General features: G+C 39.2%; 1 protein-coding gene across 4 annotated transcripts in view; it reads left to right on the top strand.

Moving 5' to 3' along the window:
- Positions 1-27,340, top strand: part of dachd (dachshund d) — a 163,064-nt gene that overhangs the window by 66,789 nt on the left and 68,935 nt on the right. For all 4 annotated transcript variants that reach the window (XM_086091350.1, XM_086091349.1, XM_086091346.1 and 1 more), the window contains exon 2: positions 18,799-18,914. In XM_086091350.1, the coding sequence (XP_085947476.1) occupies positions 18,799-18,914 (116 nt within the window). The remainder of the gene's footprint in view (positions 1-18,798; positions 18,915-27,340) is intronic.

Below are 27,340 nucleotides of genomic sequence, written 5' to 3'. Positions count from 1 at the left end.
CGGGGTCATCGCGCACACCAGAGGAGAGGGGCGTCGCTTGGTGTACATTTAAGTGGGTCGAAAAGACAGAACTGCCGTGTACTGCAGTACAGGTGAGCCACTCTTTCGACCGTAGGGCCTTCCGTTTTTTTTTTAAATAAGAGCCCCTCGAACGCTTCCACTTTTTCACCGGCATCCCGGTGGCCGTGCTAAATACTTTAGCTAATGCTAGCTCTATTGCTATCAACAGTTTTAAACACGGAAACACTTACCGCTATCTCCTGGTGGCGGCAGACATGTACAGGACGCTGTGTGTGACTTTGCAGTCCGTTCCCGAAGCCGATTAGCGGTTGCGAACTAATGTATTTATTTATTTTTAAATGTTGGTGAATATCTGAATGTGCCGATTTTAAGTGCGCCGCACCTTGTTCCGCCACACGCATCTGTCCCCGACTGTGCAAACTACATTGACTATAAGGTGCAATCGCACTGCCAGAAAATGCTCAACCCTCGTTTGGTGTTTAATGTACTATTAGCTAACATGTCTGCAGTGTGGGCACATTGTGCTTGGTTAAAATGACAATGCTAAATAAATATTTTATAATAATATTATAATTGTAATTAATTATAATAAATGCAATGATACTAAAAATTGGCATAATTTTTTTCCGGGAGTTTCAGTTTTCGGTTTTCGGCCAAGCATTTTTAATTTTCGGTTTCGGACGACCATTTTCATTTCGGTGCATCCCTAATAGTGACCTCACCATATTAAATCGTTGTTGTTACCTTTGTTATGGTGTTTGTGCTACTAGTACAGGCACACAAAAATACATAGTGGATTTCCGTTTGTTGTTGTAGTCTTTTATTAATCAGCCGCCGAACAGCCAAGCACCTCCAACCCACTGGGTTGCCTGTCCGCGAAAGTTGTGGACTTGTATGAACTGGTCCATGGTGGAAAAAAGGTTGGGGACCACTGTCTTAGAATACATACTTACTTACAATACAAAACTTACAAAAGCCAGAGGAGACCACAGGATGGGTTGTATAGCACTTCAAATAACTGCCCACCCCCTCCTTTCCACACACACATAGTGTTTGACACGTGCGTATTATATGTTTATCAACCTCTAATGAAACACTGACAAGTTCCCCTGCACAAGGGATTCTGTGTTCCATTAATAGTCCTTAACGAACCTTGAGCACTCACCAAAAGAACCGATTGCAGCTGACAGCAAAGGGGCCCACAGCCACGGCCCCCCCGGAGAGAAAGGGCCTATATTAAGCATTTTAGTGACGTCTGGACTTGTGAGTCTCTTCGTCATCGGCCCATTGGAAGGTGTCGCCTTGCATTTCCTGAGACTCACATTACTTGACCGCCGCGTTGGACAAAGAGAAACGTGTCGGTTCATTTGTCGGCGAGAGTTTGTGATTGATTTATTCATCCGAGGCTCAATAAATGTTTGTGATGGATCCCCGGCGCTGCAATTTGCTCCAAATTAAACTCGGACCTCTAATGACACCTGCATGCAGATATTTGCATACCGCTTATGATAACTAGTTGAAACACGTCTCATTCATCAAGCTAACAAACGGGCACACGAGTCAGTTGAAACAGATTTGACGGTTCAATATGTGACTAAATATACACAATTAATTCTCATATTTATCTCGATTTGCCTTGAGATATGTTGCGTGAGTGATTTTTCCATCACGTTGCACCTCGGGACTCCTACAAATGTATGAGAAAAGTGCAGTCAAGGGAATCAGACGACCTCTGTAAATATAAGAAAGTGTTAACATAATGTAATGCATTTACATTTTTTATATTCAAAGTATAGCGATTGGACATTTTAAAAACAAGTAGCCAACAAACCCGTAGGTAACAAATTGAAAGATGCTGTTTGTTAAGGCGAAAGCAAAATAATGTAATGGTGATTAATGCATCAGAGCAAACCAGTATTGTGATAGGGTTAGCATATTGTTGTTTCTCCCCCTACAGTCAGTGGTGGAAATGTAATAATAATAATAACAGTAATGCACCATATTTATTTTCTGGATACTCAAAGTAGTTGTAAGTTCTCGTCGTAAATTATGGTGGTCAGCATTGATTTGTAAGTGACAACAAAAACGTTCGAAACTGACCTGGAAGTTAACATTGTATGATATAAGCACGTTACGTTACGCTATTATCTTCCTATATCGTCAATATTTCAATCTTTCGTGTAAACGTAATTGCTTACATGCATATTGGTCAAAAAGGTACTATAAATTAAATGCAATTTAAAAATATTACTGACTTGAGATGTGCGCATGCTAAGTAGAGCTAGGGAGCTCAATTTGACAGACAATGGATGTTCAAAACCCATTGACACGCCCACCTCTGCATTTGAGCCATCATTATGGTCATCTACTATCGTGCATACCCAGTCAACAATATATATTCTATCATGTTTGCAGATTGCAAATTATTCTCAAAGTACTTGTCCTGTCTCTTGTTAAAAACAATAATAACCACTAAAATAAAGTAAACATATCTTCGGTCCAATGAAAAGAATGAAATAAGTACATTATTATAAATAAAGTGTACCAAACTAACAGGATGCCTCATAGGATATGTTGTCATTGATAATCATTTCTATCAGTTACATTTTAAAATAAAATATTGCTGCCTACCAGAGTTTGAATATGCCTAATCGCCAGTCAACACAAATGCCAAGTTGTCCATTTAAAGTTTCTCTATGTACCTCTAAGACATTTCTAATAAACAAGAGCAGTGACATTTCAAATCCACGTTAACGTTTCGGTTGCATAGGAACATCTGCCTCAAAGCGACGTCTTTTATTAGAACGTGACAAAACATTTTGTTCTCACTAGGAATAATCGTCTGTATCCTCCACGCTTGCGATTTTCGGTTTATTTTCAAGTCCATTCCCACGTTGAATGCGCTTATGGCTGCGTCTCACACGCACACACGCACGAACACACACATATGGATAATTCTTAAACAGATGCTCTCGTGCTATGATTAGTTTGCGAGTGTGTAAAGCGCCGGTCGACACGGATGAAATATAGCGCAGGTTCATTGGGAGTGCAGGGGAAGGAGAAATGTAGCCCATCTGTAATACACTTTGTGCACTAATATCAGCTCCTTTTCTCTGATATTGCAGAGAGAGATATCGATCTGGTAAAATTGTCCCATATTGGAGCTGTCTGTTGTGATATTCATCATGCTGTCACCTCGCAGAAGCACCTACGCGTTATTAGAAACCCGGCTTTGAAGAGGTTGAAGGGTTTTAGTCTGCGAGATGTAGCAAACAATTCATCACGAGGAATTCTGGAGAGGTGACGCTCGCCGGGGGGGAGGGGAAGATTTATGTGTCGTCGGGGTGTACATTAAGAATTATATCGTCACGTAAGAGGACACTGGCAGGCTGCGCTTCGGCAGTGCTGAGTAGGCCTATTTGCTCCTCTGCTATTTTTAAATTAAGTTTTTTTTTCCCGTGAAGAGAATTCCTGAAGTCTTTCTTGAGGAATGCAGTAGATCACCCCAATGGAGTTATTTGCGCTAGGTGTGACAGGCTAGTCGATAACAATTGTCACACACGTGGGGATTTTTGGGAATCTGATATTTGCACAGCTAAGCGATCCAGTACGTCAGGAGGGATGGCGAAAGCTGCGTCAGCTCTGGGAACGCCATAACATCATAGCAACGCAATAAAGTGCAACTCTTACATAAAGGGAGATGAAGTAACAATGCACTCGTGCCCCACTCTCAATTTGTATAAAGTTGCTGTCAGAATGTCCAACTTTTTAATGAGTTTGTTTTCATGCAATGAAAAAAAAATGCAATGAAATTTATGTTTTGAGTTTTTGCTTGTATCCAAAAAACAAACAAAAATAGGGATGGGCGAGTATCATTACCAGGTATCGGCATCCGGCTGATACCAGGCCTTATTTCAAAGTATCAATTTGCCACCCTCTTGTGGGACGCTTTACGATCAGGAACCGATGACTACCAAGTCTGACAAGATGTATAACCACTTATTTTGATTGGGATTATTAGATAGGAGGGATTTGTATTATTAGTTTCATTTATTTATTTATTAAAAAATATTGTATTGTGTGTTCTATACAAAATATGTATTTTACAAGATAATAGAAAATTGCCATTCAATTCTCACATACACAAGGTATACTGCTATATATGGGATACATTAAAATTACCTGTCATTGTTTTGTTGTTTAAAAAAAAGAAAGGAAGAAATATGTATCAAAATTACTGGTGGTGTCGGTACTTAGTGTCAGTATTGGTGATACTGGTATCGAACATCCCTAAACAAAAATTTCAGTGTAGTTGTCTCCATTTTTTTGTGATTTAATTTTTTTTGTTTTTTTTTTGTAAAATAAAATAACTATTTATTTGGAGAATAAAAACAAAGACAAGTGTATCCACCTATTTGTGGATTTTTTTACAATATTTGTTAACTAACATTTTGTATTATTATTTTTTTTTATTTTTTATTATATTATATTTATTTATTTATTTTTGAAGTTTTGGGGTTCAAACGCAGCACCGCTCATAACCAAAAGAACACTATACTTATAGTAAAGCATGTTGGTAGCACTTGGCAGCATTATGCTTTGGGGCTGGGTTTTTTTCTCCTCAGCTGAAGCTTAGGCCAGGGTCAAGGTGAAGAGAATTATGAACAATTAAAAATAGCAGTTAGTACTTAGCGCAAAATCTTCAGGCGTTGCTTGAAAGAAACATAATGTCCGGAAAAGCCTACTAGAACATTTATTTATTTGGTGATAATCAGAGGCACTTTCAATGGTGGCTGGTGTGTACTGACTTCCATTTAATATGAGTTTTTTTTACAAAAACCTTGCATTTCAACAATAGACTTTTGCTATCTGACATTGGCTTTATATCCATAAAGTAAGGTAACAATGACAATAAGACGCTAAACGTACAGTACGTACTGACACTAATAAGCAGTCAGTGTTAGACTGACAACTTCTAGCCTGGAAAGTATACCACAGCAATATTTATACGTACACTGTTGATATTGAGACCTGTTAGTAAAGAGAATTCTGAAGTCTGGAGCAATGCGGTAGCTCTCCCGAATAGAGTTATTTGTGTGACAGCCAGTCGATAACAGTTTTAGTGAATCCGACATTAAAAGTTCAGCTCAACGCCACCCCTCCAGTCGGGATTTGGAGCGCCTGTTATTTCCTGTTCTTTGCTCAAGCAGTCTTCCGCAAAAAAGATCACACACATGTACACAGACGGAATCCAAGTCTTCCGTGTCTTGCGGAGGAGGCGCTTTGATTTGTCTTTAACTGGGTACAAATGCTCGTCTGGGAATGCACAGGCTTTGAACTAAAAGGGAGGAAGGAGGAGTGGAGGGGCTCCTCTCAGAAGTTCCCTCTCCTTCCATGCATGCCGCTTCCAGGCTCTTATTGTTGTATTTAAAGCACAGCTGGCCAAATTGATCAGTACTACCATCGGAGTATAAACACTCCCCCAGCAATGAGGGACGGTGAGGGGGTCGTACATTTAGAAACAGACCCGATCCCTTAACCTTTTTGCATGTATACAAACTGAGAGAACACTCAAGTTTGTGTAAACATTTATTTTCCTTCGCCCAGATCGCTTTTGGACTCCTCCTCCGTATTTACTTTTCATTAATTATTGGGGAAATCAGAGAGAGAGCGAGGGGGGGAAAAAACGGGAATAAACAGAAGATAATTTTTGTTGACTATTTCACACAAGATCTCAATCCTCAGTGCAATTAATGCTAATCACTATGCCCTTCCTGTTTAGCTTCAACTTGAGCTTGTGTGTGGCTGTCGCTGCTTTCTCAAAACCTCTTGAGCAAATATTGAGAAGGGAATTTTGGAAGAATTTGTTGAATTGCTACCATTTTATGCTCATGACTGTACTGTCAATAAGATTTGTATTTGTTAATATTACAAAATTCCATGAACACAGAACTTACATTAAGTACTACTACACGTACCACTACTAATAGAAGTACTACAACTACTACAAGTACTGAAGTACTGCTGCTGCTGCTACTACTACTATTACATGCACCTCTACAAGTACTACGAGTAGTCCACCTAGCAAGAAGCAACAGTCCAATTCAAAATTTCCGTGGGTATTTTGCAGCTATACTAATTGTAATAATATATTTAGTTTTGTGCAACATCATACTAAATTCTCAAGTCAATATGTTGCTTGTTTTGTCTGTGTGTTTTTTTAACTGATCTTTCACATAGTTTAGTCAGAGAAATACATTTCAATTATTGCTTTAATGATTCAACCATATTTTGAGTACCATATTTTGAGTACCTTGTCAAAACAGGAACGTTTTCCATTCATTTATTCATTTTTAATACCTCTTGCCTTGTTCAGGGTGTCACGTGAGCAGAGGCCTATCCCAGGCTGGCTGGTTGTCTGTCAATCGCAGGGTTAGAGTTAGGGTTGCATAGCACGAGCAATTCATCTTTAATAAACCTAAAAAACCCACCCAAAACAGGGAAAACATTTCAAGCCCAGAAATGACGTATGTTATCCAGGGAGGATGGTTGGATTTTGTTTTTCTTTGTCACATTTCCAAAATGTGAATGTTGAGCCATCTTGCTTTAAAATGACCTCTCATTGTGTTTTGGGGTAGACATTTTATGTATCAAAAGTGGTATCGGTACTTGGTTTCGGTCTACTTTTTCTAAGCACATCCGGTTTTTGAGATATATCCATTTTTTTTATGTTTGATCAATAAAGGCTTGCACAACATGGATTTGTATCTTGCGTTGTAATTTATAGCTATGACGTTTCGGGAAAAAACCTACCTAACATTATTAAGTATTTTATTATTATTATTATTATTATTATTGTGAAAACCTAGCGTGCTAGAGAATAAAAGGGCATATTTGGAACCATCGCAAAAAAAAAAACATCTAGAAAATTTACTTGCATCACTGATAAGAAAAATGTAATAAACGCTTGTAATGTGAGGCCCAGTTATACAGCATCCAAGAGTCATAGCTACATCTCAAAACTTCATTTCTTAATAACTATTAACAGTTCATCAGGAATTTAGAGCCCTCAGACGCTCAAGTCCCGCCACTTTTGTGGTTCTTCGGCGTTTGTTAACCATCACCCCACTGCCAGAATTAAAAGCAAAAGCCTTTAACTGTTGACTCCGTCTGAAGTCACTCTCCACGACAATTTCAAACAATAATGACGGGGGAGCATGAATAAAAATGCAGCTTGATTTCTGTTCTCCTAAGCTTCTTGCTACGGGGAACCAATTAACTACCCTTCAGGATGACTTTCACTCCTAACTGCCGGTCTGCTCCGCTGCCAGAAAGCGGGATTAATTCTCAATTAATCCCCGCAGCAGAACAACTCCGCCTTTGTCTGCCGGGGAGGACATGAGCATACAACAGTGAGGTGACTCCGAGAGACGCCCCCCCAAAACACCCCCCTTAAAGATTGATACGCCCTGTAGACTCGCTCTTCTCAAGCTGAAAATAAGAGCCATTAAAAGGAAATGCTTGACAATGATTTTTGTTTTAGGATTTCCAGCTTTATTAGCCATGCATATTAATGAGTCAATTAATTCCATTCGTCCTGGCGAGTGGCCTGTTTGTTGTTTGCGCCTGACCTTTTATCTTAGATTCGTTCACGCTCGGCTCGCTTTAAGCACCCGCTCCTCGCTGCGATTCCCATAGCCTCGCATCCAAATAAGGACTTTTTTATGTGTTTAGCACTAAGATGCTCCCCCGCGCTTTTGTTTCGCTGCTCCATCTCTCAGAATGGAACCTTTAGGAGTGCTCGGCTCCCAAGATCAACGTCAAAGAAGCTGTACATTCAGTTTTTTAACATTTTTTCATCAGTTTTCTTACTTCTGATAATGAAATACGCTGTTCACAAATTGTACCCCGCCTACTGCCTGAAGCCAGCTGGGATAGGCTCCAGCGCCCCCCGCGACCCTTGTGAGGACAAGCGGTTAAGAAAATGGATGGATGGACAAATTGATACCATGTTTTTGAAAGCGGGTATTTTAAAAATATTTCTGCTTTATTTGGCCTGTCAGTAATATGTCAGTATAAGTAGCAAACTGAGTCAGGTTGCTGTGATGATCTATTTAAATTTAGCACTTTATAACATTTCTTAAACTTCCGACAACTTGATTGAATAATTTCTTGAACAACCAAGGAAATTGTCGTTTGTTCCGCCTTCTGATGGGCTTTCACGATATGCATTTTTTAGCTACATGAGGACTTTGTGTAATTGAACCTGCTTTAACCCTATAAAGCCTGAACCATGAAATATATGAGAGAAAATTCTGATTGTTTGTACATAGAGTATTTAGAGGTCCTTTTTAACAAATGAAAAATGTTGTTGTTTTTTTAAATCAACTTCCACATGACTTTTGATTTGTGTCATATTTGATGCATCTGGTCACAATGCTTTAAATGTGTACATTTATAACTGCCAAAAATATAATAATAAACAGGCATATCAAACATATTAGTATTTCCAGAAATCAGAAAGAACATTTCCCATTATTAATAAGTACAGGCGTCTCTCCTTTCTCAACTGGGGCATCTTGCAAGGTCGCTGGAAAAGCCATCAGCTGGGTGATACTGCCCTCTAATGGATTATCCGTGCAATGCATGTGTCAGATGATATACGTCAGGGTTTTAATGGAAAAAAATTATACTCATGAAATAGAGGGCTCAAAATGTCTTGTATATGATATGTTTGGCTTTATGGGGTTAACCCATCGAAAACTCGATTAAATTAAGTGAAAGTTTCAAATTCAACCTTGGTAGTCAGATGCTGCCTGAGCGTACTTCGAACCACTTACCTCTTATATCCTCCCACTCCCTGCACCTGCTATCGTCTTTGTTTGTTGCCTGCCGGATGCATCCTACCCCTCTGAAACATGACGGGAAATATGCTGTTATGGCACATGGAATATTTGCCTGATGGGATTTGTAATAAAATTACGACATTTCCTCTCCATCAGCCTCTCGCTCTCTAATTTATGATTACGCTGGCAAAAAGGACATGTTTTATACATAAAGACACAAGTAGCCTCCAGTCTGCATGAGTAGCCCGTGTCCTGCTTTCAGAGTTCCTCAGAGAGGACAGGAGAAATAATTGAAAAAGTTGAAAAGTGTAGCTGCGCTGTGTACGTATCTTGTAAGGGATGCTCAGGAAATGAGATTAATCAGCGCGGCAGACATTGTGCGGAGAAAAAAAAAGTTTGCCGTGAATGCCTGACAGTCGTGCTCTTTCTCTCATTTCAAATGTTGGCAGGCTAGCAGGCAGCTCCAAGGGAAATACGCTCCTTTCATACTTGAGTAATTGATGAATTGTATGCAATATGCAAATGAGAATCCATAAATCTTATGAATGACAGCTTAATTTATGTGAGCCTTAATGAATGCAGGATTAGATTTTAATTAAATATCCTCAAAGGCACCCTGACTGGGTAAGTTTTTAAAGCCTTGTTTTGAAGACTTGTTTCATATGCATCACAGTTCATGAAAAAAAAGAGACATTTCTTCGTAGTTTGAAGATAAAACCTGGTCTGTTTTGTTAACCAAAGGCGCTTAATAAATACTGGAGCCAATCATATCAACCCATCTCATTTGGGGCTTTTCTTGGAACTGTGCACTCGCGTACATTTGATTAACTGCATTTACTTTAAGCGCTATCTGATTCCCAACATTTGCTACAGTATCTTTTTAATTAAGAGAATCATCCATTAGGCATGGAAAAGTCAACCAATTAGGCATTCCTCGTCAGTTGCCGTGATGTGGGAAGTCTGCTTACTCATTATCGCGGCCTGTTGATGTGATACTAAACACTCTTACTCGTAGTTACGGCAGCGGTGGCGGCAATTATGAAATCTTCTTTTTTGCTATTAATGAAGCGCGCCTTATAATCAGCAATTTATGGCGTTTTAGATGTTTTGTAGATTGAATTTCACAGCTGAGAGGCTTCAAACCGCTCTAATGGAATGCGATTATGAGAAAGTCTCCTCCCAAAAGATTGGAGGAGTACGATCGGCTGTCGATGTAATAACTTTTCTGTGAGTTTGAACAATAGTTCCACATGGAGGCTGTAAAAAAATATTGTTACTAGTTTTTGTGCACTACATTTCTGTCAAGCTGTACAGTTCAGTTCACATCACCAGGGTACGATTCAGAGTGCAGGTGGGGTGCCTGAGTTTGACATCATAGCAAAATGTCGCTAGTAAAAAAACAACACCATAAACACTGTATTATCTCTATTATAATCAGATCAGTGAAGAAAAGCTAGTTTTTAGGGGTGTCAGATGATTATAATTTTGCATGACTTGAGTAGTTAACTCACGATTAATTACAATTTGTTTTATCTGTTCTAAATGTAAAATCCTATGTACATTTTTTCTAAATGTTTTAAGTGGGAACAAATGTAAAACTAAGAAATATGGCTGCATATTTTAGTCATTGATACAGTAATTTCATAATAATTCATACAATTGAGTTAAAATTAAAAAGGATGTACTGTAAAAATACGAGTGTGATATTGATTTGTGTTGAAGTCATTTTTCTACCACTAGATGGCATAATTGTATTTGTAAGACGTTTGTGACAGCTCAGTGCAGTTTTCTTTTCATATTAAGAGCTATCTAATCTTGAACATGCAGTAACTTGGAAAATTAAATTGTAAAATACAACTTAACCCCAGCCTCCACAAATATATGCATTACTATTAAACTTATTACTGCTTTTTTTATATATATATAAAAAATATATTAAAAAATATATATTAAAAAAAAACAAAAAAAAAACTTATTACTGCTAAATTTTGACGTGTACGTGTCTGCTGCATTGCAACTGGAATTCCCCAAGTCATTAATCGCGCATAAAAAAAAAGAAGAAAAAGCGCGGCCTATCATTACTACAATTTTTATTGTAAATGTCTTTTTTGCCAGTAGATTTTTGCCAGAGTAGTTATCCCGTCATGAAGCAAGAGCTTTGTATGATAGATGGCTTTAACAGTTGATTTAAAGTTTGCCTATACATTCCCATGAGGCTCCCCTTGTACCGCTCTTGGGCGGATAACGGCCCTGATCCAATCTGATGTTGACAGATATTAGGCACTATTTTACGTAAAAATGCGCTTCACTGACTGGAGGTTAGCCGCCGACACTTGAGCTGACAGTTCCAATCAAGCCGTAGAAAAGCACTGGGAAGTGACCAGTCCCTTAGCGACTCCTGATCCCAAGCCGTCGCCCACACAGGGATCAGGCACCAGACGGGAGTTTAAGAGGGGTTTTAGTGGGGACTGAACGGCTGCTAGCCCTATCCACCCCCGCCTCGGTTGGGTTGGTTCCTCACTATTTGATCTGCCATATATTGTTGTGCAACAAAAGGTTCAGAGTTTGCAAGGCGGATGCAGCTGTTCGGTCCCATCCCTAATAAATAAAAACTGTTCCCCGCCCTCACCAACTCGCCCACAATCTTGATAAGATAAGGTCCATGCGGCTACCTGCGCCGGGCGTCTGTTTGACAGGTGCAAGGGGAAGCTGATGGAGATAATCCAAGAATAAGTTGAATGCGAGTGCAGATACAAGATGAGGCGCAGGGATAGATGGCTGCATGAAAAAGATGGATGAGCGAATATATTCCCATGTATCATGGTGTGACTGTGAGATTACGATCATCACAAGCAATAGACTGCCAAGGTCAGCAGGAAATATAAATCATCCCATTTTTTTCTTCTCTGTATGTTGAAGGAAATATTTAATGCATACCTATTGCCTTTTTTATTTAACAGTTTGCTACAATTTACTGATTTTGTCTCACAAGGGTGATTAAAAACTCAAGATATTGAATCAGTTGTGATGATCCAAACAAAAACGTCAAAAGTTGCGTGAAAGATGATGGACCCCTTTAACTATTTAACACTTTTGTGTCTTCATCTTTTAAAGCACTGATACGTTTGGAAGAGGAAATGGTCTCAATTTGTAAATGATTTACAAAACGCTCGTCTGTTCCTGGTATGTTCGTTTGCATGGGCGCCCGATGTTATCTGTACTCTCGTGTTTGCGAACAAGATTGTATCCGCTGCGCAGAACTTGCAGTCTCACCTATAGCTACACTTTAGTCTTAAGGATAGCGTGACACTTTAGTGGATCATTTGGAGTCTAATTTAAGTAAAAATAATAATGACACAAAATAAGAATCATGTAAGATAAATAACTGCTTAATTTTGATGACAGTAACACCCCACAGTTAGTGCACAAGCACCATACAACAGTGAACTCTGAGGCTCACTGTAAATCACAGAGCATGAAGTCTTCCTGAGACTTTTGAATGTCATTGAAATCCCTGTGAAAAATAAAGCGCACATTAAGAATATAATACAATCAAAAGGAATTCCATGAGTTCCATCTTGATGATAATCTCCAAGGAGAGAATGACAAGGCATTTTCAAAAATGGTGTCTCTTTGCCACATCCAATATGGCTGTGACGTCCACGTACAACGCTCAAGGCAGGACCTGTGTATATGTATTGTAAATGTTTTCTATGATAATACATGCTGGCGGGTATGGCAAAGGGAACCATTCAAGAGTATTGACTGTGTGTGGCAGCACTGTGTGAAAAGAGTACAGTATTATATCATTAAAAAATATGGAGCAACGAGAAGTAAGTAGTAAGCACTGTCTGTTGAGTAATAGTAATAGTAATAGTAACCCCCCCACACCCACCCATTGCATGTGACCTCCTTTAGACTGAGGTCTGGCGACGGGTCTGGCAGAGTTTCTGACTCATAAATGTACCTTTATCCAGTAACTTTGTAATGCTTACCTACCGTCATTGAAACATTTTATTCTTCATACATCCCCGTGTGAAAAATGCTGCCTGTGTTTTAAGTTTAACTTTACTGTAACTTTATATTGCCGTCTAATAATGAAACTGCTTGATATTTCCCAAATCATCCATATCCTGTTAAATTGTTTTCTCTAAAAATATAAATGCCAGCTTGCATTTAATATTTAATTTAGAGTTGATTTATTCTGTCTAACAATACACTATTGAATTTTCTATTGATAGTAAGTCCTTCAAGCAGCGGTTAACCCCCCAGGGGATTTTTTAAACTGTTTGACCTGACCAAATACATAAAAAATAAATAAATATAAAAGCTCATCAAGTCAGCATATTCCGGTCCCTGACGGTCCGAAGCGTCTGTGTTTCTGCCTGACCCGGCACTTTGAAAAAAAAGGTAAGGAGGCGCTTTGTTTTATCAATAAGACCTTGTTTTCACGGCTGGTCACCACCCCGGCGAACCAATCAATGGGTGCACGCTCCGCTATCGCTGATGGAGAAATGAAAAATAAACCCCAGATAATCCTTCAGTTAAAAGGTTACTCGGGGCGATAAAAGCTATTTTGTTAATTTATTTACTCTCTGTGGCGGAGAGATAAAGAAAAGGAACAATTAGGGGAATTCTAGGTGAGAGATTTTCAAAGGGCAATGACATTGGGTTAATATTTTATAAGGTCTGATTGGCGGAGACCTGCAGAGGCCTTTTGTTTACACACGGAATGATTCACTCGTTTGTTTGTCGGCCGAGCGAGCAGCGGAAATGGAATAAATATCTTCATGCCTACCTTTTAGGCACGTCAAACAAAAGCCCAGATAAAAGGTTAATGGCTCAATCAGAACCGCCGGAAAATAATATTACCATCTCTGTTGACATAATCGGGTTGGATTCCGAAAGACGGGAGGGCGGCAGATGTGTGTAACAAAATCCACTAAAGGCGGCACGCTCACTTGGGCTCAACAATATCGATTGATTTATAACCGATCGTAATCACTGCATTAGCGGCGTTGCGCGTAATGAGATCCCAGTCGCCGTTTCCGTCCCCTTTTGCGTTATTCTACGCCTATCACTTCCTGTAAACGGGGGTGAGAACGTGAATGCAATTATCGGGGCTTTTATTGCGTCTCTGCGTTGAAATTGGACTCGTGTTGGGCCCCGTGTAATCCGATTGCCCGCTGCGGCGTAGTGTGTTGGCGAGTATCGGGTTCCCGGCGACTCTGCTGGGTCAACATGAGGCCGCGCCATTAAAGGGGGTCCGGTTCAGGGAAAGTTCATCGTTATTTTCTTTTAGTGACGGCAGCAAATATGTGATGTATCTATTTCTCTGTTTTGCCTATTTGACTTGCTTAATTGAAGCCAGCAGACATGTGAGGCCCTCAAATATCCTTAGCAGCTCAAATGTAAATAAAGCCTGGAATCATTTGTTTCACAAGTGACCTCCCAATTTTAAATATTGTCTCTATTTCCGCACACAATTTATACCAGACGAAAATGATAAAGCAGCTGTAAAAATAAAGTGAAAGATTGAGCTTGTTTCCTGATCAGTCCTGCAGCAAGCTCAATAGAAAGTGAGAGCAAAACTACGTAAGGCCACATCACACGTCACCCAAAATGTCAACGCTGCAGATCTTAAAACAATGGTTCCACTCCCAACTTAGTTCTAATGCCAATTGCTGCAAAACGGAAACAGATAGAAATATCCTGATGAAAGAAGAGACTCTAATCTTTCTTTTGGTAGGTTCCATGTTTTTATAGCAATAGAACACAATATTCTGTGGGCCTTGCAAAATTTGTCAAAATCCAGTAAAACAGCCAGGAGCGAAGGGGGTTGCTTCAGTGAAAATGGCTGAGAGTGAATGAGTTAAGGATCTGTAAATGACAAAATGTAATGTATCCAAAAACAAACATCAAATTATTTTGTGAGTCTTTTTGTGTCATATAAAAACAACAGTACAGGGAGAGGCTGTTTATTGGACAGCGACAATAAACATACAATTGATGCAATGCAAGCGTGCCATCTTTAGGTTAACATCATCTGTGAATGGATGAACATTTAACTGGTCTCGATATAAAAAGAGAAACTTCTTAATTGAGACTAAAGAACATGAAAAAGGGGTTACAAACGTATTTACATGACAGTGTCATGTGACCGCATTTCTGATCTAAGTCGCTAATATTCAGGTTGAGTCTTATTCTTAGAAAAATAAAAAATGTATGCCAACCATGCATGCATTCAGTTGTTCTGTGATAATGGCCTAGTTTGGGGCCTTTTTCTGTGCCAGGCTATTTAGGGAAGTCAACATCTGCTGCTTGATAAATAGCCTGGCGCTTTTATTGTTGGAGGCCATGTTGAGTTCCTCTGCGGACGCACTGTGTTAGTTAGCTTGACCGTCACAGATATGCGGATGCTATGTTACCAAGTACATTTGTGCTACTTTCACTAGCAGCTTGTATAAACACAAGCTGACAAACCACTTTCACCTAACAATTTTTTTTACATGCTAGAGTCCGCATCCTTTAACATCACTTTTTTTTGTCCATTTGAGAAGCTTTTTTTGCTTTTTGTATTGTTGGCAAAAAGCCTTTTAGCCGTCACGTAGCTTCCATTGAGGTCTTTCATAAATAATTCAGCCAGAGTACGAGTGAAAGTGATGACAGCAAAACTGTCCGCGCTTGCTCCTTCTCCTCCGATCAAAGAGGCATATAGAAATAAGAATTACATTTCCAGACATTCCCAGGTTGAGCGGGCACTTGTTCCCCCCACTCGCTCGCTCACTTGCTGCCCTCCTCTCACTTTCGCTCCCTCGCCACTTCGCTCGCTTGTATATTTTTTCCCGCCCCCTTCAAAGGGTTTGACGAGGGTCGGCTTTTAGTCCTCTCGAGCCACGGCGTGAGAGTCAGCACATTCAGACAGACAGAGCGAGCGAGCGAGCGCACTCTATTAGCAAGCAGCGAGGTAAGTAAACCTCACAAGACACGGCTGAATAAACTCCACTATTAAGGCCGTTTGCTGCGGATGCTGCCTGTGGGAAATGCAATGAGATGGGCTGTAAGGCAAACGACCACAATGGCTGATGAGGGCGCTGGATTCAGCCACAAGTGTTTAATAAAAAAAAAATGCACATCGTCACTTACAGTAAACAGATTTAATGGAAAAGGCTGATTCCTGCTCAGTCTTTTTTTGTGTGCAACACACTAAACACAGTTTATGGCAATTAGTGTTCAAATTCAGTGTGTTTGTAAAACTAACTTCAGTTCTCAACATCATTTTCGTGAACATTGGTTTTGACAAAGCTCTTGCTTAAAGGCACTTTCACACCTAGCATTGATTATCAGTGGTTCAAATAAGTTGATCTTCTTTGCAAACCTACGCACCGGTTTGGTTTATTTTTGTAAAAAAAAAAATCCAAGTTTAACTCATCTAATGTGTTCACCAAATGCACTTAAAGGCACCATTCTGATGCCACTTTTTCAAAACGAGTATGAGTACAAGCATTTGCAATTGAATACCATTTGCAGTGTTTATTTTAATTAGTGGTGTCAAAATTGGTGCATTGTGAGTTAACTTAAAGCTCCTTTTATGACACAATTTTTTTAAACGCACGATTAATGACCACCCCCTTACTTGGAAAGCCTGTACTGGGGGAATTCCAATCGCAACGCAGCAGTCACGCCCACGTCAAACTTTAGCAGTAATAAATGTAACAATAATTCATATATTTGTGGAGACTGGGGTCAAGTTGTATTTTACCATTTTAAAAATGTGCTGAATTTCACAACTTACTTCATGTTGAAGACTAGATAACGCTTAATATGAAAATAAAATACACTGAACTGTCACCAATGTCTTACAAATGCAATTATGCCATCTAGTGGCAAAAAAAATGACCCCAACACAATCTATATCACACTCGTTTTTTTTTTTTACTCAATGTTAGGAATTATGAAATTACTGTATCAATGACTAAAAGATGCAGCCATATTTCTATTAGTTTAACTTTTTTCAACGTTTATGTTAACAAGAGTATGAAAACTTAGAAAAAAATGTATTGTACATTTTATTGTACATTTAGAACAGATCTAAAATTTGCGATTAATCGTGAGTTAATTATTGAAGTCATGCGATTCAAAATTTGAATCGCCTGACTGTATTTGTGAAATTTTACGAGTACCAATACTGTATTGGTATCTAATATCGGTGCATCCCAACTACAGGTATGTCACCATTAACAATGACAGCTATGTTGTTAAAGGTCAATTATCTTATTTTCAATTTCTTACAAAACCTCAAAAAATAATAATAATGCAGTGCAGTCATTTGTATTATATAAGAAATGGGTCTTGCATCCTCTTGTATTTTGTAGGTCCTCATCTTTATCTTTTTATTTGCTGTCTTGCCCTCAGAAATATGAAATTCAGCAGTGACGAAAATTGCTAATTTGTAGTTTAGCATTCTCATCCAACAACTAAACCAACTGGGAGACCTTTTTTAATCCCCACCCGAGTTGAATTGCACCAAGTTCATGTACGGTGAACTAATGAAATGTTGATAACTGAACCCCCCCCCCCCCCCCACATTGGCCCATTTTATACCACAACACAAAAGTCTGAGCTTACAGTCAAATATTTGGTTGGATCGCCCTTCCTATCTTGCTGTCTTCTAATTTTCTCATTAGCACAAGAACAAACATTTATCTCTCAGCGGAGAATGTAATTGTGGTTTCTAGTGGAACACAATACATCACATTTGACTGTTGCAGTCTTATTAACCGAAAAATTATTCATTTGAATGGAAGGTGCTGCGAGGGGGGGGCGGACAGCGTCGGCCAACACCATTCGACAATTTGATTTCTGGCCTTGTTTTGTCTTTGTGAAATGCGTGCCATGTTGTTCCGGTTTTGACTGATCTTTGAAAGATTTTAAACAAGAACCCCATCTCACTTTGGAAAGGATTTAGTAGCCTGATAACTCTCAGACTATTGTATGCCCAATAATTTATGACGCCAATATGTCAGCGGTGTCAAGTCAGCCATAATTCATCTTCAGTAGAGACACCAGAGTATACCTTTATGGACTCTTTGCCCCCTTATAATATGTTTTTGTCACCCTGTAGGCTTCTCTTTGTAAGTATAAGCCAGCAAAGTAGGTATTGATTGCAACTCGGAGCTGTATTAACACGCCAATGAGTGAGACGTGTGGAAAGTCGGCGTAGTATCTGCTTCCAAGGCCTTTTTTCCCCTCCTCAGTCATGTGACTGGGTCATTTATCACGGCTGGATCTGTGCCCCTCGCTCGCTGTAATAAAACTCCCCCCCATCGGAGTGGTCCAACAGGTCTGAATCACTCTGTCACACCACCTTCCAGCGATGGCATGCATTAAATCAAGCAAGCGGAACATTTCCTAAGGCAGCCATTGCCTTTTAATTTCCTGAAGAAGCTTAAAATATCATTCATTACTGCAACTACACATATTTGGTTTTTAAAAGTCTCATAAATCAATAGTGGCCTGACTGCAATAATTATAACAAGTTAATGTGTAATTTCCAGACTGACGCGGGCTGAGGATTTTAGCATATGCAAACGAGGCAATTCAAATAGTGCGGGGGATATTAATGCGCAGAAACAGGTAACGAGGTACGGGCTATGAATTATGCATCAAAAAGTGGTTGATCTTCAATAAAAGGAAATGAATTCAGCGTGTAATCTAATTAGTTATGGAAGTCTATTATGTTGAGCTGCAGAAAGCAACTGTCCTTGAAAGGGAATTTATTTACAGTGCGTGTTAGCTCGTTGTGGAACGCTCCAAATGTTAACACCAGCCGTCGCTGTCGCCCCCCTCCACCACCACCGCCGCCGCCACCGCTGCCACCGCTGCCACCCCCGCACTCTCTCATCCGTCTGCCTCTCGTCTTTCCTTTCAGCTCTAGACCCGGTCGGCCCCCGAAGAGGAGCCAGAGTGTGACTTCGCCCGACAACCCTCACATCATGCCCCACACGGTCCCTGGTCTCATGTCCCCTGGCATGATCCCACCCACAGGTAGGCTTGCATTCCCACTTTGTTTTGGACAAGCAAAATAAACCATTTACATAAATTATATTTGGACTAATTCGTTCTAAGTGTCACATTGTAAAACCCTCCTTGAACACTCTTTACTTGAATAATCCATCGAGGAGTCATTTCATTTCATAAAAATGAATTGTCACATCAGTATAAAATAAAACCAACCACAAATGTAACACATACATTTTAATCACAAGTGACACGCATATCCTCCATCTTGTCAAAGAGCACAAACAGATGGACTCAAATGCACTTCACCACTTTTGTACGGTAGTACAATTTTAAATGTGACTAAAATGCCTCTACATTTGCAAATTACCACAATGTACTTTGCAAGGCCGAAGTTTATTTTGGGGGGGTTGTTACAATTATTCCAGAAGAGGGAGCAGCCTCATAAGGGATGTAAAGAGAAAAAGTTAGTGATAAGAAAAAAATTAGAAGGAAACGTTTTTCACTTGTTATCAAAGTTACCGTAAGTGTTTTGTACGGGAGCATGGAACTGCCAATGTGGAGTAAACAGTTTTGGCTGGATTATGTTGCTACATGCTGCAAAGTCAAATTTGAACGTCTTGGTGAAGTCATTCAAACGTATTGCTAAAGTAGTTCAAAAGTATAGGTAAAATATAGGCTAAATGCTAAAAACATTACACTTTTTCCCATAATCCCAAAGGGAAGTGACTTGATTGTGCATGTGAAATTGTGGCATTGCCTCGTGGCATTATGGGGAAAATGTTTTTAGCATAACATTCAAATGGTTTGAACGGCTTTATCAAAACGTTCAAACGACATAGTCCAGTCAAAACTGTTCACTCCACATTGGAAGTTCCACATTATAGCCTAATTCTTGTGAAAACTAAAATGTCATGCGGGAATCATGAAACTCAAATCTACATCTTCTCTCAGAGCAACAGCATAGATGGACTCAAATGCTCAACACCGCTCACATTTCAGCGTTTGACGAAAATGTATGGCTTTTAAATTGCATGCTCAGCGTACATCACAAGACCTCAGCTTTTTCTTTGGGTTGTCTTGAAATTTAATCTAACAGAAGAAGCATCCTCAAAAAGGGGTGACGATAGAAGAACATAGAAAGGCAGAAAAATATAGCAAATAGCTTATTGTTGCACTTCTGAGAAAGTTAAGAACAAATTAACACGTGATGTATGAATCACTCTACCTTCTGATCCCGAGCGATGGGGGCTAGCCAATAGGTCCAAATCAAAGTAGTACAAAACTTTTTGGCAACTGAAACACATATGACAGCTACTAGCCAGTCTGTGTCCAGCTTGGAAGTCTGCAACTTTACTCACTGCTCCTTTCTGTCAAGTAGTACAAACAGCTGGACTTCAACATCACCAGTTCCTATCAGGACAGGGTTAGCTTGATGTTAGTCTTTTTCTCTTAATGTCCCACATGAACAAGGTAATCCTTGGATGCGAGCTGACACGAGGCCTCGGGTGTTTTGCGGCGATATGACGATGTTTCAAACTCACAAATTTTCGGAACTTTAGGCCATATTGTTCTCCCAAATGTGGGTCAAATTCCAGATATGTATGTCCTTCCGGGTGTTGGAATTTGGAGGTACCACTGTATTCCCTGCTCGAGGGCTCCCTGGAGCTCATCCTCCAAATGGCAATGGGTCCGAAGTGACACATGAAGCCCCCTGCCACCAGACACCCGCCGCTCACTCGTTCACCAAAAACAGATCGTCTATGTAAGCCCCTGTGGAAAAAAACAACAACAAAGGGAAGGTTGAATAAATTGGAGTGGAGATCTTTTCTCTCAGATTATTCCGGTAGATGTTGCATTTGTTGCCTGGAGTGCATTCTAATTAGCGCGATTAAATCCACTCCACTGCAATATGTACATAGGCGCTGGTTGACGCTAAAGCAAGCTTATCGCCACAAGAATCAACAGCAAGCGTTCAGGCCCTGACGCCCCCTCAGGCCGAGTCTTATTGCGACGAACGCTTTTGTTCTATTTGTGGCGGGCTTCATTGTGACTACTTTGATGTTGGTGGCTTTAAGTGCTTTCATTTGCATATTGTTGTGCTCTGCTTCTTGACACGTCTAACGAAGTTACACCGTTTTCAGCGTTCACTCGGTGTAAATGATATTTACTGAAGTGCTCCATACATAATACACATAAAACAACACTGCTAGTTTTCTACGATAATGTCTGTTAGCTCCCGGCGTCTCAATTTACATTTAAGTGTACTGCCAAAATATAAGGTCACACTCAATCTGGTCCAGAGAAAAAAAATCAACTGTATAGCTATAAACCACTGTAGAAGATAAAAACAATAAACTAATTCCTCAACCTTTAGAACAAGTCTTTTAGTTTCCGTCAAAGAAAAAGCAACAGATCTAGTAGCTGTGGTAACTGTTAGGGGTGGGAATTTTTGAATGTCTCACAATTCAATTCAATTCAATTCCGATTTTTGGGCCTGCAATTCGATTCCGATTTTTGGGCCTGCAATTCGATTCAGAATCGATTTTCGATTGATAAAGATTTTTTTTATTCAAAATGATTTGATTGACAATTATTTTTGCTTCAAGCTATAGATATGCAAATAATTGTAATGATCTGCTCCAGTCTGACTCGCTAATGCTAATTTGTGCGCTACTCGTGGCACTTTTATCACTCAAAAGAACGGTTCCACGCTGAAAAAAAAAAGTTTTATTGGAATAACTTGATTGTGACTTTTTCCTTCTACTCTCTAATGTGGCTACAACTTAACAGTGTATTAGACCGCGTGGAACCACACTGCCCCTCAGTGGTTAAACCGGGTACAACATGAACAGCGCTCCCAATAAATGCACACACAGATAAAGGCAAGACAGTATAAAATAATTTAAATAAAATCGATTTTGGGACATTTAAAATCGATTCTGAATCGTACTAAATGAGAATTGCGATTCTTATGAGAATCAATTTTTGGGCACACCCCTAGTAACTGTACTGGCAACTGGACTGTTCTGTTTACCTTGTTACATGTCCTGATAAAGCCTACACGGATGAGGAGAGAGAGAGAGAGAGAGAGAGAGAGAGAGAGAGAGAGAGAGAGAGAGAGAGAGAGAGAGAGAGAAACTTCTAAGACAAAGTTTTTTGTTGTAACTTGTGGGCATGCACATTTTTGCTCTACGTGTATATTCTCTAGTCCAGAGCAGTGCCCCCCTGCCCAACCTTGCTCTCATGTACCAGACAAGTCATTTCATCATGTAGACATATTTTGACGACCAGCATAATGAATAAAATACAATTCACCATTGTTTCCATTACGATGACGTTGTTGTGTAATAGTGGGAGTGTTGTACTCCCGGCCACCTCGCATGCTTCTCACATTCTCCTAACAGAAGAAGTCCACTGGCGCCAATAATTTTCACAAATTGATATCAGGACTAAAGTGCTGTAACAACCGACTCACTGCTTCTCTTTTACCAGCTCAATAAAATATCTATTTTTCAGTGGCTCTACATACTATACATTTGATAGCTGTCTGGAAGTCGCTTCCAATGTGTTGTGTTAAATGTTGTAATCCAATCCAAACTTCAAGTGCTGTATGATTGTTCACCGTCATGGGGCACTGTACTTATTACAGCCTCTGGAGTGCATACGAGGAAAGAATCCAGGCAGCCAGAAAAGCCTGCAACTGTTTGTTTGTTTGTTTGTCTGTTTGTACTTAAGCACATGGGAGAACATGGTCCAAAATGCCAAATGAGACAAATCTTACATAGATGTAACATCTTCTTTGAAAATTTAGCTAATTTGCTATGCTAGTAATGCCAACCTAATGTCTCACTTTATTATCTTCACAATGTTGTAGTCTTCCTTTTTTTAATTTCTTATTGCAGAAATATATGTTTTTATCTGAATATAAACCCTAACTGAAGACATCACAAAGTAATACTTTTCATTTGACAGCAAAGATCTATTTTATATATAAAAAAAAAAAGTTGTCCTTTTTTAAGTTGCCCTTTTTTATCTGAGATAGTTTATGTGGTTCTTCTGATAATAATTGGATTTTATTATATCCTGTGTCACCGTCGTGCAATAAATGCCATATTTCACAAAATGGTGTCATTATTATTTATTGTAATTATTCTAAAATAAAAATAATAATAATAAAAAAACAGCACCCAAAATGTTAATTGTGTTGCAAAAAAAGAAAAAGAAAAGAAAAGTACTTTCATCAGTTTTCTGGGGTAAGTCATTAGTTTTTGTTTTAGGTTTTTTGGGGGGTTGGAGGTGGGGGGAGGGTATTTTTTTTGTTTAACTTTACTTTTACTTTGTGTTAAAAAAATAAATACATTTCAGGTGAATGTTTTATTTGCTTTTGATGGCATACCAACATTTTGTGATCACTTTTTTTTAATTGCTTGGGAGGAGTCAGGTAGTTTTACTGGTATTGTTATTCTTCTGGTTTTGTTATTTTTTTCACTTGTATCCTAATTATATTGGGCACCTAAAATCAAGGATCTCCAAATTTTGTGCTACTTATTCTTTGTATTTTTTAGTTAGTTAGCTTTTTTTACTCAAAAGCGCCAAAAAAAAAACATTTTGGATTTGTGCGCTTTTTATTAGACAGTGGATTTAAAAAAATAAATACATATTTTTTGAATCATTTGGGAGGAATCTGCTGGTTCACTCTAAACACCAGCTAAACTTCTCAAATATGATGCCTTGTATAACAAAGGATTTCAGATTAAATTACAACACATTGTTGCTTTAATAGACTCTTCTTTGCTGTAACATTATACCAAAAGTGTTGTCTTTTTTGTCCTGGAGGCAAGAAAGAATTGTCTGTGAGGTGTTTGAAACCTAATATGGTGCACATTCACCGCAATCACTTGCTTTGAATGCATAGGGCGAGGTCTGTAGCTATCTGTAGAAAGCACAACTTAAAGGCCGACATGAGCGCGGAGGAAGACAATGATGAAAAAGAGTCGTGTTATTTAGTAGAACAGAGAAGCAACAGAGAAGCCTTTTGATAACGTCCCCTTTAAAGAGCTGAGGAACGCTCTGATCTTGACATTTAGTCGGGGTATTCAGAGGCCACTGATAAAGTAATTGAGGTTTCTGCTGTTCTCGTAACTGTCAGGCAGCCATCGCTAAATGCAACTTTTCCTATCTGTCGCTGGCTGCTTTTATAATTGAACAGTTTTGATGATAGCATTAGGCGTTAAATGTCAGGGGAAGTTACCGATTTTGACAGTCTCCTAATTGGATATAATTGACCACACATAAGTTACCATCTAAGCAGGCGGCTAATTGATGTCGCTGTCACGTCCAGAGAGCGCTGATGGATGGTAAAATGGCGGCACTGGGAAAGTGTCTCAAATAGTTATCATGTCACATCGTATTACTTCACTTTTCACTTGAGCTAACGCCCCCACGCGTGTTTCTAGCATGCCAGGAACTTCACCAAAGATGTGATTAATTTAACGCAAAATTTCCAAGGAAAGTGTTTTTTTAATAGACATGTAGCAAAGTTTAATGAGCACAAGTAACATTGTTCAGCTCCAATCGGACCATTAAAAAAAAAAAATGCTAGCTAGTTGTCGAAATGCTACGTCCAATAAGGCATTGTCGCTAATCCAAAAAGAATGATCTACGACAGCATTAATCTGCCCATGCTAAGCAACATAGCTAGTTAGCTAAACTACTGCCGCTCTTATCAATTTACAATCCATCCAGCCTCTCTAAGTGTGTCACTATGCCAAGCAACATTTGCTTGTTGGCTTGTACTAGTAGTCAACTGTTCCATCAGGTGAGACATGGTCACTAAATAATGATATTTAACTTACTTCAAAGCTTAAATAGATGCGAGCAGTATTAGCTTAACAATAATGTGCCTGAATTTTGTGTTGAATTTAGTGTTGCAAGAAAGTGTGTTGTTTGTTTTTCAATTGTGATATAACATTATGCATGGAGAGAGTTTGGTTGAAGTTTACCATTAGTAAACAAACCCTGCTAGCCTATAACAAGGCAGAGTGATTGTGAAAACAGCATAAATGGCTTGAATGGTAATTTTAGCCTTCTTCTCAACTACCCTAGATTGTTGTTATAGTCGAAACGATGTTATGTGAGGTGAATTGCTTCCAAGGGAGGTGGCTCATCGGCCATAATTTACATTCCAACAGGTAAGTTGTTTGAAAAATAGATGTGGTGGGGGGAAAAAAATATTGTTAACATGATCATTGAGGGACTGGCTAATTAACTTTTCTGTGGTTCGGATTAATGGCACAGAAGAGCCTTTTTGAAGGTAAAATGGATTACGTGCTGTTTGACTTTAGCTCTCATGCTAGCCGTTATGTTTTGCTAAATACCTCAAAGGCAACCCAACCAATCATTTTAGCGTTAGTCAATCACTGCTCTGCCACCTGCAAATATTCTGGCGCCAATGTTTTACAAAAATTATGAAGTGGTCTGTATGACCTTAATGTCTCAAATGTTAGAAACATTTAATTTAGTTTTATGAAGCCTGTTCAAGCAGCATTTTACTAAGTAAGTATTATTTGAAATGTCACCATGGTACGCTAATGGCCAGTCGTACCTAAATCACAATTTGTCAAATCCATTTTACTTTCTCCCAAACAAGCCCCAATCCACTGTGGTGTTTATGACTCATTCATCTGCAAATGTTGTATTTTTGCTGCCGCTAAATGCGCAAATCACACCGGATTAAAATCAACGCCTACACTGTTGTGCTAGTTTTCTTCACACGCTAACAAGAGCAGCAATGTGAGTGTTGGAACACATTGTTAACATATGTATGTGTGCCCTTGACACAGCTTCCATTTAGAAAAGAGGACATCTTAATATGCTTAGCTTCCCATTTATGGAAATACTCTGTATATGTACATACTTGTGTGTGTGTGTGTGTGTGTGTGTGTGTGTGTGTGTGTGTGTGTGTGTGTGTGTGTGTGTGTGTGTGTGTGTGTGTGTGTGTGTGTGTGTGTGTGTGTGTGTGTGTGTTAGCGTATGGACATGCCCGAGGGAGTTTTTCAGGTGGCTGATGCATTACAGGCAGATTGCCCCCCCCCCCCACCCCCCAACCCCAACCCAACATTCCCAACCTTCCAAATGGGATTATTTGGCGTGGATTGACACCATACGGAGATGACATCTCCTTTAAAGTGGAGAGAGGATCTCCACTCACACTATGACCACGACTTGAGCTGCAGAAGTGTCAGTGTAATTCATTTATGTGCCGGAGGATCTGAGTTTACCATTAGAGAAATGAATGCAACATACAGTATACATCCTACCTGCAGACATCCACTTCTTCACTGATAAAATAAGGCAGTAGAATCTTGATGCCCAAATTGAAACCCCAAAAGTGGTCCTCCATCATTAAAAATACTGCAGACAAAAATTCAATTGGCCTTTGTAAATCTTAGCAAAGTTCTTGACAAATTTGTAGTGACTAAACTTTAGATTCTGTGATATAATACAGACTCCATTTCACTCAGTCATTATGGTCACATTTAGAGAAGGAGAGGTCTTAAAATTGATGGAAGTTGCCTTAAAATTTTTAATGGGGCTTCCTTAAACCTGCAGATGCCCTGTCTTAAAATCTTTATTATCAGAACAGGCAATGCCCTAAGTAACAATTTAGCATTTGTAACCGTCATCCAAGTGTTAAAGTCTGTAAAACAATAACACACTCAGCCTTGAATTTGATGACAATAAGGTGTCACAGAAGTTTTTCTTGTTACATTGTTATGTTGTCACGTAGCAGTAAAACTAATTAAACCTTAGAGCATGTGTGTTATCTAATCCAGGATGGTTGACCTCCAGAATGTTTCCCAAAGGAAAAGATAGAAATATAAAAAAAAAAATTCACCGTCATAAAACTTTAGTGACTGGTTGGTTATTTGAGTAGCAATCGTTTCTCAATTTCACAAGTGACCGTGTCTTGGTCACTGGTTTTCAGGGATTACAAAATAGAATCACAGTTGCACAAGGTGATGACCTTGCAAATTAAAGCCAATCAAAATGTAAAGAATCTTTCACACGGACAAAAAATCAATTTCCGGGTTTCCACAAGAAAGTCACAGCTGCCCACCGACAAGCCCTAAAAATACAGTATATCCAGTACATAGTGTTTTACAACAATACTTAACCATATTTACAGTTTCCTATGTACCGGTACCTTTGAAGTCAAGTTTGTGGTAAAAATGTACACAAGTGTTGCGAACCTACTTTTAAAGGGACTTATGTTGCATTCAAGGATGGTCGGAAGTCGGATTTATCCGAGTTGTGTTTTCCCAGTTCCAACCTGAAAGCAAAAAGTAAACAACCAAAATGGCGGATAGTTATTATATAAAACTTATTTTGACCTCCAGCAAACTTGCCTACTCGCTATTTAGCTTCATTTGTTGTTTTTATCTTATATC

Source organism: Leptonotus elevatus, chromosome 12, assembly GCF_054856555.1.
Source record: "Leptonotus elevatus isolate MCC_2025b chromosome 12, RoL_Lele_1.0, whole genome shotgun sequence".
NCBI lineage: Eukaryota > Metazoa > Chordata > Actinopteri > Syngnathiformes > Syngnathidae > Leptonotus > Leptonotus elevatus.
The sequence above is the reverse complement of the archived record's forward strand: the minus strand, read 5'-3'. Positions and strand labels throughout refer to the sequence as shown.